This window comes from Primulina eburnea, chromosome 13, assembly GCF_022965805.1.
Source record: "Primulina eburnea isolate SZY01 chromosome 13, ASM2296580v1, whole genome shotgun sequence".
NCBI classification, from domain to species: Eukaryota; Viridiplantae; Streptophyta; class Magnoliopsida; order Lamiales; family Gesneriaceae; genus Primulina; species Primulina eburnea.
Genome location: NC_133113.1, coordinates 34,125,393 through 34,142,626, shown reverse-complemented (window position 1 = coordinate 34,142,626; position 17,234 = coordinate 34,125,393). Strand labels below are relative to the sequence as shown.

General features: G+C 34.3%; 3 protein-coding genes across 7 annotated transcripts; 1 reads left to right on the top strand and 2 right to left on the bottom strand.

Moving 5' to 3' along the window:
- The first annotated feature begins 6,045 nt into the window (after positions 1-6,045).
- Positions 6,046-8,889, top strand: LOC140808958 (scarecrow-like protein 21). Of its 2 annotated transcripts, none has more exons than XM_073166359.1 (2): positions 6,046-6,390; positions 7,157-8,889. In XM_073166359.1, exon 2 carries the CDS (start codon positions 7,229-7,231, stop codon positions 8,855-8,857), a length of 1,629 nt encoding a protein of 542 aa, XP_073022460.1. In that variant the 5' UTR covers positions 6,046-6,390; positions 7,157-7,228; the 3' UTR covers positions 8,858-8,889. The 2 variants fall into 2 exon arrangements, with proteins under 2 accessions (XP_073022460.1, XP_073022461.1); XM_073166360.1 differs by having other exon boundaries at positions 6,054-6,177.
- A 460-nt stretch (positions 8,890-9,349) lies between these two features.
- Positions 9,350-13,951, bottom strand: LOC140808957 (uncharacterized). Of its 4 annotated transcripts, none has more exons than XM_073166355.1 (5): positions 13,724-13,951; positions 11,697-13,154; positions 11,452-11,611; positions 11,200-11,358; positions 9,350-9,880 (listed from the first exon to the last, which is right to left on the bottom strand). In XM_073166355.1, exons 2-5 carry the CDS (start codon positions 12,892-12,894, stop codon positions 9,628-9,630), a joined length of 1,770 nt encoding a protein of 589 aa, XP_073022456.1. In that variant the 5' UTR covers positions 12,895-13,154; positions 13,724-13,951; the 3' UTR covers positions 9,350-9,627. The 4 variants fall into 4 exon arrangements, with proteins under 4 accessions (XP_073022456.1, XP_073022457.1, XP_073022458.1 ...); XM_073166356.1 differs by having other exon boundaries at positions 11,697-13,114; XM_073166357.1 differs by having other exon boundaries at positions 11,697-13,111.
- Positions 13,952-14,855: 904 nt separating this feature from the next.
- On the bottom strand, positions 14,856-16,531 carry LOC140810519 (exopolygalacturonase-like). The gene is made up of 4 exons (XM_073168357.1): positions 16,394-16,531; positions 15,875-16,177; positions 15,207-15,722; positions 14,856-15,107 (listed from the first exon to the last, which is right to left on the bottom strand). Exons 1-4 carry the CDS (start codon positions 16,529-16,531, stop codon positions 14,856-14,858), a joined length of 1,209 nt encoding a protein of 402 aa, XP_073024458.1.
- Positions 16,532-17,234: the final 703 nt, after the last annotated feature.

The window sequence follows — 17,234 nt, the reverse complement described above, 5'->3', positions numbered from 1 at the left end:
GATTTTATATTTGATATTGGGTACCAGACCAAAAAAAAATCATTAGCGGCCCAGTTTAATAAATCGGGCCACATACACAAATTGGCCCAACTAAATTAAATAAATCCTACATATTTGGAGTTCATGGAGAGAGACATTTGAATCTATATCTCGGGGAACAATCGAGTGCGATTCCCGTGTTCTCGATGAAATACTCATTGTTATTCTAAAATTCGAAGTAATTATATAATTACATAACTTAAAGTATTGGTTTTTTTTTTAAAAAAAATTCAAATCTACGTACCAAGTTTCGACAATCATATATATAATGTGGCTGCCACACGTAATACCAAATTCGTTAATGACTTTGAAAATAAACTCGGCGATGCCTCCGGTCGCCTAAACCCGAGGAAACACAAAATAAACAAGTGAAATGGGGTGGTCCTACACAACAACATGTCATTACAACAACCAAACAAAGTATGTTTTGTTGGTAAAACTTTGTCCAACTTTTGCGGTCATAATAAGACAAAAAACCAAGTATAATATATAAGTTTTTTAAAAAATTATTTTAGGTTGCATTTCAATATATTAAGTTGGATTTGGTTTGGCAATACTTTTTGCAATACTACTTTTATTTAGTTGTTTATTGGATTAAGGGCACCTCTCCAAGACTAGAAATTGTGAGTGAAAAAGAAGCCAACAATTTTGTCAGTCTTTGTGTCATAGACGGAACAAAGAAGTCAGATTTCAAATTTCAGATTTAAGACATATCAGTGTTCTTTCTTTTATAGTATTTTCCCCGAGCTTTTGGAATTTGGTCACATCTGGCTAATTTGTTTATATTACTAATGGTAGACGTGTGAGACAACTAATGGATTGATTTTTAAAAATAAAATACCAATTTAACAAAGTAAAAATACATAGATATATCCTTTCAAAAAAAATTTACATAGATATATAGAGTAAGTTTCTTGTAAGACGGTTTCACGAATCTTTATCTATGAAACGGGTCTATAACAATAAAAAAATAATATTCTTTCATAGATGACCCAATTAAGAGATCCATCTCACAAAATACAACTCGTGAGACCGTTTCACACAAATTTTTTCTCAGATAATCAGTTATACTATGAAACAATACATTCAAACTTTCCATTTTAATTTAACAGAATAATTTAATACAATTATTAATTAGTAGAATTATAATACGCCCACTTTGTGACAAGGCATGGCCTACACAACAAGTAAAATGATATAAATTATAACATGCTTAATCACCATAGGCATGCGAATTTGATTTATATATATATATATATATATATATATATATATATATATATATATATATATATATATATATATATATATATATATGTATATAGACATGGTTGGAGAGCGCGTGCATTTTTTTTAATGATTTGTATGAATATAAGTTAAAAAACACAAAACACACACACACATATATCTATGTAATAAATTAGTAATCGCATTGTTTATATTTGTTTCGTGGCTGATAATTAATGGGACAAATAAAAAGAAATAAAAATTAAAATATTCAAATAACTTCACTTAAAATTTATTTTAGTTAATTTAAATTTAAATTAGTTTAATTAGATTTTAACAACAATTATAAAAATGAATTAGTCAAATTCAAATCGATCTTCATGACGATATTTTGCGAAACTTTATAATCGAATTGTTTGATTTCTCATAAGCTCGTTGCATTATTGATTGTTGATTATCTGGTGACTTTCATATAATTTAAAAAAAAAACATCTTCATTTATTTTATGATTAAATAAAAGTATCTTAAAAAAGAATAATCACGTGGATTATTTAATAAAGCATTATTTACGTTTTCCAAACTATATGCTTAATTGTTGGATATAATATTATGACACAGTGTCAATTATGTTTGTTGTTGGACTTCGGAATACTGGGTGTTTTTTTCCCATTTCGGATGGAAATTGGATAAGTACATTATGACTTGTTAAATGATTGTTTAAATGTGTAACGAAATGTGTCTAAGATAAAAAATTAACATATATATGTGAGCTTATACCAAATTCTACTTTATGAAAGTGTAAGGATGATTAATTAAGAAGCTCTTTATCGTGTATGCCTACGCAGGGGAGGTACAAATCAAGTGCCCGATTTATATTGAAAAAACTTGACTGGTTGGAAAATTCACTATAGATCTTTCTGGATATGACCTTCCACATGCTTCATTGTTGATATGACATATGGCCGACTGCCCGTGCTCCAGTTGAGCAACCTTTGGCCATTCGGATGGTCAGCACGTGATTGTCCATATGGAGTCCAATTCCCTATATATAGGGATTTTATCGAGTCCTTCAAACAACACTCACACTCGCATATTACTTTCATTTATTTCCTTGTCTTTGCCTCATGTTGCTCTGCTTCAACTCGTGATAAAATTCATGTACATCTTTAGTTCATCAACGTAGTACCTTCATGTCTGGTTACTACTGGTTGTCTCGATGTATCCACAATCGTCCAAATTGATCCTCAAAGCACATATCTGATTGTGGACAAATTTGTTAAAGGATATTGTACTTCGTACATGTCTCAGTTTTCTTTAATGTTCTCATTCTTTTGTTCTTTTCAACCTTCTTAATGTTTTAAAATTGTACACTACTTTATTCGTCTTTCGATAACTACGATATCGACTTACAATATTTACGTTAGTTTATGATACATCTAAGGTGACAAGTCTCTTATGTTTTAATACAACATGTTCAATTGAAAACCAAAAACAAAATAAAAATATGTGGAATCCACCAAATCTTCAGTTAAGTACATTTTATAAAAAAATATTTAGTTTTTTATCAAGTGTAACATAAAATTCAACCCTCGTGTTAATCATATAATTACACATTGATTACTTAGTGTCATTGGTGTTTATGTTAGTCTATAATATTTTTGGAGTGACACTTCTCATATATTTCAATATAACATGTTCAACTGAAAATCACAATTTTAAACAAAAATAGTGGAGTCTATTATATGTCATGTTAAACATTTTTTAATAAAAAAACAGACAATTTTACATTAAAATGTAACATAGACTCAACCCTCGTGTTAATCGATTGATTACTATCAGTGATAAGTCCATGAATATTTATTCGAGATATTTAAATTAAATTTAAGTAGTTAATTTTTTTTATATATAATTGTAAGTACAAAACCTTGGGATGACTTGATGTCTTATTGGGACGAATGTGATGCATGATAGGCGTGTAAAGTGGGATTCTCAAGTTAATCTCATCTTCAATTTACAAAGCATTGTCCCCCTCCTTTGCCGTGTGGGTCACTTCATTATTTCAATTTTAAAATCAATTCTCAATTTTGCCCTCGATTTTTTTTTAAAATATTTAATAAATATTAATTATGAAATTTTTTATTGAATTGATCAGATGACGGTCGGCATTTAAATACAACTTTTGTGCACGTAATGAATTTTATTAATCTAAAACTGTATTAGTTTCGTATAATAATACGATAGAATTAGTCGGATCGTGTTTTTATTATTTATATTTGTCCATATTTGAGAGGTTTGAGAAAGGAAGTTTGGGTAGAAATGTTGAAAAAATTTGGAGAAGAATTATAAACAAAATTTCGTCTTTATGTATTGATATGTCTTTGTTAGATATTATTATTATTATTATTATTATTATTATTATTATTATTATTATTATAATAAAGTGAGAGATACACGTTCTAGAACATGTTTTAATTTATTAATTAACTAGGACCCGGATTTTCTTTAATTTATATAGGAATTTGGCAGGGGAGCCCAATTTTGTTAACCCCTTGCCAATGTTGGGATAAAATAGAAAATATATTAAAGTTGAAATTAAAATGAGAAGTTTTGGTTATTTTATATCGTGTTTTTATACATATAATTATACATACGAGTAGTTATAGTTGTTAACGTAAAAAAACACTGTATTTGAGGTTTTTTCCCCTGGCAAAACAACATTGTATAGTGTTATATGAAAAATTAACATATAATGATATATTATCCAGGAAACAAAAGTTTAAAAGGTAACATGGAAGGTAATTAACACTATTTCGTGTATAAATAATATTATCTTATATATACACAATATAAAATTTGAAAATACATCAATATTTATATATCAAAGGATTCACTTGTCAACATGGATGCTCCCAAAACTTAACCTTTCTCGAGACATTGAGCCATGTGTTCGGCCGAGGCTCTGAGCTATGCTCGACCGAACCCCCTACCAAGGACCTAAGCCATGCTCGGCCGAGCCCCTGCCAACTCAACGTAGTTTGTGACTGGCTGTGCCCTACTCACTCGGATCCTAGCATATACTTGATCTGATTTCAATGTAACCCGATGTTTATATAAGAAACCCAATTATTTCAGGGTTTAGACTTGAGGGAGTAAGTTATAAAATATGGTACAAGTCCCAGTAGGGCGACAAAGTATGTGATGATGCCCGAACTGATAATACGAGTTGAGATCCTTGAGTTTTGTTAATACCAACATCTTTTCTTTTCCCCATTACCATTGAGTTTTGTTTATAACAATCTCTATTTTTTTTTAAAAAAAAATAACGAGAAAACCCACATCCACTATTCGTCGATGTGCATTAGAAAAACTCTCATGCCGAACTCTGTACAATACAAACCACATCAACCAGATAAACCATATTAAGCAAGTGTATTGTGACAAACTTACCCAATAAGATATTGATAAATAATAGAACTTGAGACCAATTGGTCACAAATATACTCACTCCGCTAACTTAAACACTTTTTAAAAAAACAACCATCTGTTTTTATAAAAGATTGTATCCTTTCACATGGGTCAATTGTCATTCATTTTATATGTAAAAAAAATTATTTATTATATGTTTTTTTTTAAAAAAACTGTCACATTAAAAATTATTTAATTTTATATATATAAAAAATTATTTATTAGCTGTTTTTTTTCAAAAACTGGCACATTAAAAATTATTTAATTATGATGAGTCACTTATATGAAAGGGGGTCTAGCACATTGTGTAGCTTTTATGATGAGTATCGTGCCTAACAGTGTTTAATTACGCGAAAATATTAATAAAATAGGCTTTAAAAACGAGGGATATTTAAAAAAAAAAAAAAAAAGAAATGGCGACTTGTGTAGATGAGCAAAGTTTAAATGTATTTTAAATTGTATTTGGATCAAGTCATTTGAAAAAAATTAATTTCGAATTATTTTTCATCGTTAAATAAACTAAACAAAGGAAAATCAAATTAATCTCTAATTTATTTGCATTATATATATATAAATCAAAATGGATCGTTATGCCATGTTTCACTTATTATACCGACAATACAAGTTTCCATTTGGTTTTTGATGATTCTCTTCGAAAATAAATATACTAGAACACGAGTGTGTAGACATACGATTTATATAATCTATATTTTCATAATTGTATGTTAAAATTTAATATATGGTATTTAATTTTCCCACCTAATCGCTTATAACTTGTTGTACACTTATTATAGAAAATCATAAAAAAATATAATACGGTCTTATATACATAGAGATCACAAGAAATCACGAGCTATTTAAAAAATGCATAAATAAATTGTTACGGTGAAGATATTTTCCACTGATAATGAATTTATCGGAAAATATATGTTTTTTTTGGGGAGAAAAATATGTATTTTTGTTATTAGTAATACTAAGTACTAAAAAGACATAAAAAAATGATTTCAAAGTATTTATCTCGATAAAAATATGTTATGCACGAGCAAAAATTATTTATCCAATATGCTTATATATATAAAACTATTAATTATCATGATGTATATATACTTAAAAATAATATTTCCACTTATGACTTTTACTCATGATATGATATTTATTTTAATATAAACTAAATTAATTAGATTAAAGACATTATTTAAATGTATTTATATTTCTGTCATGCTCGATGTCAGTTTAGTTATTTCGACTAACGCAAGGGTTCTTTTCTTTTTATGATAATTGTAATGATCTTTTTTAGAGAATATTTTCATCCCTTACACTGAAAACTTAGCTCCCATCTCTATTGAGGCATTTCTCTCTCTCTCTTTCTCTGTCTTAAATACTGGAGATGGTGCAATAAATCGATTTCATCAAGCTAAGAAGAGATAAGCTTGAAACTTTTTCAAGGTTTTGAGTTGATGGGTTTCTTACCAAATTCTCGTTTTCTTTTTCATTGGTTGTATTTGGCTGGTAGCTAGCCTGTTATTGATGCAAAAGATGGATTTTTTTATCGTTCAGCTGCAGAGATTTTTGAGGGTTTAATGCGGATGTTTGATGTGTAGTTTTTCTGAAATTTAAGTGAATTTTCTCGGGTAGGAGATAGATCTTCAAGTTCCAGAGGTTTGATTTCTCTATTGTACTGTGTTTCACTTCTTGCTTGGTTTTCTTGTAGTTCACTTGCTGCTGCTGCTATTTTCTTGAGACATGCTGTTTTCTTGACACTGTTGGTGTATAACTGCTAAGAATTAACTGAAGCTAGAGACTGAATTTTTCATTCGAAATAGGAGAGAAGGAGGATTTTGATTTTGGAAGAAAAAAAGTACTACGAACAGTATTCACAGTTAAATTTGAAATAAAGTCTGGTGGAGGGGTCTGAAAGTTACGGTTTCTTGATAAATTAAAAGCAAAGTGTTGTGACTTCAATTGTTCGACCCTTTTTCCCGAAGTGGATGACTAGTCATATCTATTGCCTTGACACCCAAGAAGATTTTGACCCGGTGCTTTGGCTGTGTGTGTCATGGTTGATCCTTTGATTAGACATTATAAATAAATTGATTTTTAGAATAACTTTCTCTGTGAGTACTGCATTTTTGATTACATGACTGCTGTCGTCGGGCAGAGGTAGAAAACAGAAAATTAACAGAAAAAGAAAATGAGGGACCTTTCTCTATCTCTCATGTTTCCTAAGACATCTGTATTTGTTCGTTGGCTCCAAGGGAATATTGTAAGTTTTTTATTCTTTCCAATGAAAAAAGAAGTTCCGTGCCATGTTCTGTTGTGGTATTTGGTTTTAAATTTGACCGATTTTACATACTATTGTTTTCTATCAAGTTAGCATATCATTTTGTTGATCATGTTCTTTTGTTGGCAATCCGGTTATATGCAGGCGAAGAAAGTTTGAAACCCCTTTTTCCAATCATTAGCCAGTTTTGGTTGTTTAACAAAAAAGTACCTTTCGATGCAAGATTTTGAACCTAGTGGGATCAAATCGAGCAGGTCCAATGCTTTATGCCGTCAACCTGTTCGATACCTAGAGTCATCTTACTCTCTTCCACTGACTTTTCAACCTTTGGACCACCACTCAAGCTACAATAACAATGCTCATAACAATAATTATAGCCATTCCTCCATTCAGAATTCTCAATACCGGTATTGCACACTCGAGTCATCCTCATTAAGTGTCAAAAAAGACCCTACTATGTTCAATTCCCCAAGTGAGGTTTCTTTGTCATACCAAGAATCTCAATCACACCTTCGTCATTCTCCTGAAACTAATTATGACTCACCTTCCAGTGTTTCTTGCATTACTGAAGATGCAAATAACTTTAGGAACAAGTTGAAAGAACTTGAGACTGTGATGCTTGGACCAGATATCGAGCCTTATGATGATTATACAGTATTGGGCAGCATGGCCTCGGCAGAGATTCTTGATAGTCTAAGACAAATGATGGAGGCCATACCTAAGAAGGACTTGAAGCAGCTACTCGTTGCCTGTGCAAAAGCGATATCAAACAATGATTTACTAATGGCACAATGGCTCATGTCGGAGTTACGTCAGCTGGTGTCGGTCTCTGGTGAACCCATGCAGCGTTTAGGAGCATACATGTTAGAAGGGCTTGTGGCGAAGCTGAGTTCTTCGGGGAGTTCCATTTATAAATCTTTGATATGCAAAGAACCGGCTAGTTTCGAGCTACTCTCTTATATGCACATTCTTTTTGAAATTTGCCCTTTCTTCAAATTCGGATACATGTCAGCAAATGGTGCCATTGCAGAAGCCATGAAAGATGAGGATATGATTCACATTATTGATTTCCAGATCGGTCAAGGGAGCCAATGGATTTCTCTAATCCGGGCTTTTGCATCTCGGCCTGGGGGGCCACCTCATATTCGAATAACAGGCATCGACGATTTTACTTCCGCATATGCTCGTGGGGGAGGACTAAACATAGTGGGAAGGAGGCTATCCAAGCTAGCTAAGACATTCAAAGTTCCTTTCGAATTCCACGGTGCAGCCATATCTGGTCGTGAAGTTAACCTCGAAAATCTCGGAATCCGTCCCAATGAGGCCTTAGCAGTTAACTTTGCTTTCGTGTTACACCGAATGCCGGATGAAAGCGTCAACACTGAAAACCATCGAGACCGAATCTTGAGGATGGTGAAAGGCTTGAATCCGAAGGTGGTGACGCTAGTTGAGCAAGAATTCAACACGAACACTGCTGCATTTTACCCTCGATTTCTAGAAGCATTGGATTACTACACGGCAATGTTTGAATCAATCGATGTGACTCTTCCGAGGGAACACAAGGCACGAATCAACGTGGAGCAACACTGTTTGGCAAGAGAAGTAGTTAATATTATGGCATGCGAGGGAACAGAGAGAGTTGAAAGGCATGAACTTCTTGGAAAATGGCGATCCCGATTCAGTATGGCTGGTTTTAGCCCTTATCCTTTGAGTTCTCTGGTAAATGCTACGATCAAAACATTGCTTGAAAACTACTGCAATAAGTACAGGCTCGAAGAAAGGGATGGAGCTCTGTATCTTGGTTGGATGGACAGAGATTTGATAGCTTCTTGTGCCTGGAAGTGAAAGTGCCACCCCTTTTATCCTTAAAAAAAGAGTGCTCCTAAATCCATTGCAAGGGTTGAGTGCTCCTAAATCCTTTGCAGGTTGACTCAACGCAGGGATGGATTCAGGAATTCGAGTATGGCCGAAGCGATGTTTGAGAGATGACCCCCTTGCAGTATTAAAAAAAGTTGCACAAATTCATATGTCGTCTTTCCCTTTCGTTTACAGCAATCATATCCTATTCCTTTGCAAGTTTGATCCATTATGAAAAACTCTCATGGATTCCATATCAAATATGTTTCCATCCACAAGTCACGATGCGCAATAATTTCTTGTTTTTTCTGCCACGCCAAGTCTTCAGTTATTTTTAGCGTTTGTATGTGTATTTGGTGCTTGAATAAATGTTTAAAAATACAGTAATCATCCTTGGCGAATTATAAAAATAATTAAACAACAAATAAAACATGTTTTATTTGAGGGCCAAAGTCGTGTAATCCTCAAAACCAATGGAAATACGTAAAAAGTTCATGTATTATGAAAGCAGAAAGAATGTAGTCTGATCAATTACACAGGTAATGCCAAATCTTGAATACGCTGCTTACGTCTATACTCGTAATTCACTCGAAACGAGTACTTTATATAATATATATAAGTTGTTCACTTGTTCTGCTATATGCGAAGTTCAAATGCTATTATAACGACTAATCCCACAGTGAAATAGACTAAGCCCAAGCACCGACTCAAATAATAAAATGTAGAATCTTTTTGCAAGAAATCCAACGTAGAATTTCTCAGTTTGCATGAATATGAACGACCGTTTCAAGATCAACCGGCTTGTTTTCTCTTGATTTTGACGTTGAGTCATCATTAGCTTTCGATGTAGCAGAATCTTTCCCAGCTGTACTTTGGCTCACAGACCTGGACAAGGGCGTATCATGATCGTGCTTTCCTTCATATGTTGTAATAACGAGCTGTGGATCGTGGGGAGCTCTTTCCACATGTTTCTTGACTGCGCAACCAGCATTCGAACACCGGTAATAACTCCTAAACGACATGGAAAACAGTAGAAATTATAGAGATCAGGAGGCACAGCTCCAATTCGACAGTTCAAACAAAGGAGACGCAACGAAGTTCAGAAAAGAAAGTCATTTCTCTCTTTGTATATTGTGAGTAAAAAACGATGATATATGGCTGATGTAGATTGAAAAACGAAATTGTGTTAAAACATAACGACTGTCAAAAACAATATGGCTGCAACTTATAGATTCACGGAACATTATGATCGGAATTTACGTAAAAAGAAAAAAAACATTAATATATTGATGAATAGGGTAATTAGCATGAACATGTAGAACAAACCCGTTGGTGGCTAGAATAAAGAACAATTACAAGAACATCACCCTAGATCTGAAAAATTAGGTCGATAGCAATTCTTTTTCTTAGTTCATTGTCTTTGTTTCCCATTTGTCACAAATAACTACTCTCTCTTAACAATAAAATAATTTTTGGAAGGCACAGAAAAAAATAGTCAACAGATGTGCATGCAAGCCTCCAAGCAATGACCCACGAGGATGACCATTTGATCTCTTCATGAACGCTCGGCAGAGCAGGAGATTTATCAGCAAGAATAATACAAATTTGAGAAGTACAGCATTCTATCTAAAGCAAGAATTGAGAATTCGATTAATTAAGCTAAAAAAAACATGAGAAGCCATGAAATCCACGTTGCCGCAAAAACTTGCTATCTCAAATTGCAAAAAAAATGCAGGGGAGCGTGGGAAAGAGGGATATCCATAAGGAGAAAATCCAGTACAAATCTAATTCAAATGATGGGTTGAGAACAAATTATTCTGACAGTTGTGTTATGGGGGAAGGTACTGTTTGGGCTTCTTATTAAGCAGCGAGAGGCATCCTGACAAATAAAAAACAACAGTTTTAAGTAAAGATGTAAAACGTCCTGCCTTGACGAGCTATTTTTTATCTTCTGATTATCCTGATGGCCACATCCAACCCTAAATCTAAGGAAGCAGCCAAATAACAAGAAAACAATGAAAGAGACTTGCAGGAGTTCTCATATGGAAAAAAGGGGTAGCTACTTTCTAAACCTTTGATTTAAAGGAAATATCAGCAATGTTTCCTCAGGAAGCAATAAGTGCAGCTATGGAAATAGAACTGAAGCCTAAAAATTCCGTGAACTCGACCAAAATCAGTAAACAATAATTCACAGAGCAGAGAGAAGCATCCAATTCATGAATTGTCATATAATGATGACTGGAAGATTTAATTTGTACACATATACACTATATCAAGAAAACTATGTGGCAAGCAAATCATTACTCTGCCGCATTAAAATACCAAGTTACCTAGGATTAGGATTTCCCTTCACCAACTTCTGTCCGTATTTTCGCCAGCGGTAGCCATCATTTATTATGTCAACCACACTCAAAGTTTGAACAACATGCCGTGATTCATTATTAGGTTTAGTCAGGAAATCGCCATCAGCACAAGAAGTAGATATCTTCCTGCAGTAAGGGCATTAACCCCAGTACCATATTAGTCAGCAGCCAAAGTGATATCAAGCACTAATACTATGTGAAGCTTTTGAATGAACATACTGCCGTTTAGAGTCAGGACAATCAGCCTTGTCATCGTTTAAATGTGAAACTACACCTGTCACACTATCACCACTTCCCACAACCATCAATGGCGTTGAGGTTTCTGCTGGTGGGCTGTGTCGACTTGCTTCACCACGAGTAATGATCGACCCAGCATCAGCTGAGCAAAGTTCGGTGTAATAAATTCATGAACTGTTCAAAGAATCAACAATTCAAGACAAAACCAAAGAGATTTTAAAAGTTACCTTCTGATGAAGTTGCAATAGGTATCTCCAGAACTCTTACTTCAGAACTGGAAGCAACTTGGGGACCATGCTGTGCTTTAGGATGTTTATGTTCCCCAAGATAATTAACATCCGTTTTGACTCCACCATGTGATCTCTCCACTTGCTTTTTTGCAAGGCAATTGGGATGAGTACATTTATAATAGCTTCGAATATATTGGTTTCCTTTCACAAGCTTCTGCCCGTATTTTCTCCAGCTATAGCCATCATCCAATATTTTATCACTCCCTTTAGAGGGGGTGCTTTCTGCCTCAGATTGGGACCCATGAACCCCAGCATCAGGGTTCCGCCGTGGCTGCAATTTCTCCACTTTCTCAAATTTCATAGAATATGTGAAACCCTGTTGATCAGACGGTGACAAAGTTGCCCTGACACATGAACTAGGCATTGGTACAAGATCCTTGGAAGGTGTTTGCTTCTCCATAGAAAAGCTTTCTTCTTTTCCATCAAGAGTATAGAGTCCAGCATCCAGGGACTGGCTAGGTTCCTCCTTGGATGCAATTTGTTTAGGAACAGCCACCAATTTTTCAGACAAAATACTAGAAATGCTAATTTGACGAGATTGTAAACTAAAACTTCCGGTTTCTACATTCTTCTCTGTCCTAAAATTTTCCCAAGTCTTATCAGGTTTTATGTAAGACGTACAATTTTTTTCTTGAGTTTGGGACGTAGAAATCCCACTAGAACTTTTGACAGGCAGCAAATTATCCGAATCTATCTCCCCCTTTACCAAATAAGTTTGTCCTTTATCACAAATTCTTGACTTTTGGACAGGGAGAACTCGTACTTTATCAAATTTCTCCTTCCTTGTGTTGTGAGAGACTTTGTTTTGGCCAATTTTGTTTTCAGTCATTCCTTGATTTGAACTTGCTTTTTGCATCAGCAAATCTGAATCCTTTCGTGTCATAAGAGAAACAGTTCGTTCTTCTATGTGTTGTTCTGACACATCAGCATCGACATCAGCATTTTGCCTCAGATGCAAATCAACACGTGTGGTTGCTAGAGAGTTAGTATCCACTTTTGAAGTGTGGTTTACATTCTCCAAGTTCTTCTTCCAAGAAAAATTACCTAATTCTACATCATGTACCACAGAGGAATACTCTTCTTGGTCAGACGTCAATAAATGACTATCATTTTGTAGATTTTGGCTCTGCTGCATGACTTCAGAGATACGATCTTGATAAGATTCTGATGTTTCCAATTTCAATTCTGGCTTCGGTTTATACAGCACTTTATTTGATACATCATCAGGCCATACTGGTAACTGGCTTCCCCTTGAATTCGGCTCCAGTTCATGAAATCCAAAGTTGGATTATTGCTTCCGCAGCAGCAATTTGTTTGGACAGAACAGATTCCAACACGTTTTCTGAGGCAGTCTCCTCCATATAAGCATTAAAATAAAGGACACAGTCAATTCATCTGACCGCACCATAGCAATTTCCAGAGTAAAAATTAACAGGGAAAATACCAAAAACGAAGAGAAATGGATATTAACTACGAAACCATGGAACAATTTACCGATATTCAAATCTAAGTAATCATTAGAGGAGCGGAAACTGTAATTTAATCACCCAAGCACAACAAACTACTGCACATACGAACAATCGAGTAAATACAGCAAGTGAAAGAATAAAACACAGTTGGTAAACAAAGAAAAACGCTGCATCTATTCATGTAAATTGCAAACCCCAAATAAGCAAAGGGAGGAGTATGATTGCGATTTCCTAGTTGCTCCACACTGACAAACAGTAATTTCTTTTTTTAAAAAGCGAAGCCTTTTAGCTGAATCGATAGGTTCACAATTATTTATCAATTACAGAAGAAGAAAAAGGTCGTATAACCAATTCCAAAGCAAGCTCACGTAATTCAGAAGAAATATAAATGAACATTCTACACCAAAACATGTAGAAATCTAGAAAAGGAATTTTTTTGCTTGGGTTTCTAAGGTTTAATTTACAACTGAAGAAACGTGAGAAGAAACCCATTACCTCATGCACAGTTATCAAAATTCAGAGGAAGAGCAACAGGGAGGCGGCGGGGGGGCACGGTGGCGCTCCACTCCAGGGGCTTTACATTAGTAGAAAGAAGCAGAAGGATTGACTTTGACCAAACCGTACGAAATGATACCTAAAACCTGGAGTATTCGTGCCAACTTTGTTGGGATCGCATCCGGATCTGGCCCACCCCCGAATGACCCGTTTCCCCACGGAAAGAGAGAGAGGAACTTTTTTGGGTTTTTTAAATTAACCCGGCTTTCCTAAGGGGACGGGATTTTTATCTCCGTCCCTTGAAAAGTTAAATCAGGGGCGGCTCTTCGTTTAATTTATTTTTATTTTTATTTTTAGTTTCTTAAATTACATTTTAATATTATTAATAAAATATATGAAACTTTAATTTTTTTAAATACTTTTAATTTATACACATAGTACATAATAAATTAAATTATGACTACTAATGAAGACTAAACAACATATAATAATATTTAATACCAATACCAACAAATAAAGAGAAATAAATTATACTAATATTATTTTTAAAAATGTCTAGAGCGATTATAATAAAATTAAGAATACTGATCCAACCTATTTGATTCGATGATAAGGTACATTTTATTTTTTTAAAAAAAATTGCTTCTTTTATTATATTTTATTTCAATTAATTTTCTTCAACTATTGAATATACAATTTTTATATACTTTATCATATTCAATATCATATACACTACGTATATATCACTTCATTGATTAATACAAAAGTATACATTTGGTATAAAATATATCAAATGACCGACAAATTTGTGAAGTGAGAATCTTTCGTTTCATAGGTATGACTTGAGTATATCATTTGTGAGACGGTTTCACGAATCTTTATCTATGAGACGAGTCAAGTTTACCGATGTTTACAATGAAAAGTAATATTCTTAGCATAAAATAATAATTTTTCATGAATGACCCAAATAAGATATCAGTATCACAAAATACGACTCGTGATACTGTCTCACACAAGTTTTTGTAGTGCGACTTAGTAATAATTTGTTGCAAGATCCAAAGGAAAGCTCAAACCATTAATTATTACTAATAAAAACAAAACTACACATAATGACTACACTAATAATAATTATCTAAAAATTAAAAATAGAATCTCGAGAACATTTGGAAGGAACTTGACGAGGTCCAAGAAACACTCCATCGGCATTAGAGCACAAGGCAGTGGTGGGTGCACCTGAGCCAGCCATAGTCAAGTCCAGCCCTCTGAACTCGATATCCTCGCATGGATGACTGTTGCTGCACTGCACATTCACTCCAACTTCCGAAGCCGACTTCCCCTTCACGCCTATGAATTTCACATCTTTGATCTTTATGCTCGATTCACCCTGTAAGTAAAAAGAGACAAAATCAATCAAGATTCTCTTAAATTTATATATATACATATATATATATATGCATGTGTCTGTATATATATATATATATACGCTGTGTTTGCAAGGGGAGTTGGAACAATAATATTGATCGATGAGGATCGGGTTCTTGGTGTTCTCGACTCGGATGTTGATGAACCGAACATCTGAGAGACTGGCAGCCGATTTCGAAGGTGCCCATGTTTTGATTCTGACGCCATTGTCTGTATCTCTAAATGTGCAGTCTCTTACGATGATCCCGCTCACGTCCTTCTCATTCTCGTACTTTCCTAGGCTTCCGATGCTGATGCCGTGCCCCGGACCACACACGACGCCCGAAACACTGATATTTGTATTCCCGGAGCCGATGGACACGCAGTCGTCCCCGGTGGCTATGCTGGCCTTTTCGATTCTCACGTTGTTGGAGTTCCCGATGTGGATCCCGTCGGTGTTCGGGCTGTCTCCTGGAGCCGTGATGTGTATGTTCTGGAACAGTAGGTTGTCGGAATCGTGGACGTGGAAATGGAACATCTCGCTGTCGATTGAGTGGATGTTTCTGATGACGCCGTTATAGATTCGAAGCTTTACAGACTGCAGCATAACATGGTATCCATCATGCCAAGAAATTTGTTGAATAGTTTATAGATTACAATTTACAGGGGATGAATTTCATTTCAAATGTAACATCAAATATTATAGAATACATCTATATATATGCATCTTTCAAGCATAAACAGGCTCACTGTTTTACGACGACTCGACTTCACTGCAGGGCCGTGACCATGTCGTCCCCAAGACGATTCACCTTGGCCGTTAAAAGTACCGTTTCCATATAACAAGAAGCCATCGATATTATGAAATGCGATCCAACAATCTTGATTAGATGAATGGCTTTTAGAAGCAACCAGTGTTCCCTCCAAAAGAAAGTGAGTTTCCCCGTTGCATGGCCCTTCAAAAGTTATGTCACCCACTGAGTGTGTACCCTCGGGGACAGAGACTGTGCCTCCTTTAGTTGCACATGCTCCCTTCCAAGATTTCAATAACGCCTGCATGCACCAAGAATCGTATTAGATATACTAACTAGTTCCAAATATTCTAGCATCGCTTGACTCGATAAATCATGCATATAATTGAATAAAATAATTATATATGCATGTAACTAATCATTTTATAAAACTTGAATCAAACATTAGACGGTTGCGTCATGTTTATATTTAAGCAGCACTTTTCAAGAAAACAAGGAAAATTTGTTAAACAAATACCTGGGTGGTATCGGTCTTTCCATCGGCAATTGCACCATAATTTGCAACACTGAAGATCTTGCCTTGGCAATGCACATAATTAAGTGAAGAAAATGTAACAAGAGCCCAAAAAAGGAAATTAGCCTTAGTTGAATCCATGTATATGTATATATATAAATATAAAATCTCTCAATTGTTGCTTTATCTAACCAAGAATTTGTGTTGTGACTTGCTATAAAGCTTTCTATAATCGATGATGACCAAGAAGAAATTCGAACCATGTATATATATAGTTAAATTCAGCCAAAACTTCTAGATTTGCATTAAATGAAAATGATGAATGCATTAATCAATATTAATCGATAATTCATTTAAGAATATTCAGTTACCCTTAACACTTGCCCCGAATTTTCAATACATTAATTCGATAATCGGGACAATGAACAATTGTAATACTCTATATATTCAACCCAAAATTTTTCCATTCCTCTAAATTTTTTGGTCTTTTTTCTTGTTCATTTATAAGTAATAAATGAAAATCCTCTATTCAACCAAAACATCATTATCTCCACTGAAAATTCGTTGATCAACGCTTAATTAATTTACTTTACTAAATTAAGTCCCGGTTTTATGGTATTATGGTACTCTTTTCGTTAATAATTTGGCAGTTACATTCACAATGTAGCCTTAAATTATGCATGTAATCTCCTTCTATAAGAACCTTTATCCATTCCTATGATTGAGAATATATTGTGAGGAGATTTGTTTACCATTTTCATCGTCACACGCTAATATGCACTTTATGAATTATGATAACGAGGTTCTACAAATTCGAATTTCTTAAAGATAATATATTATTGAC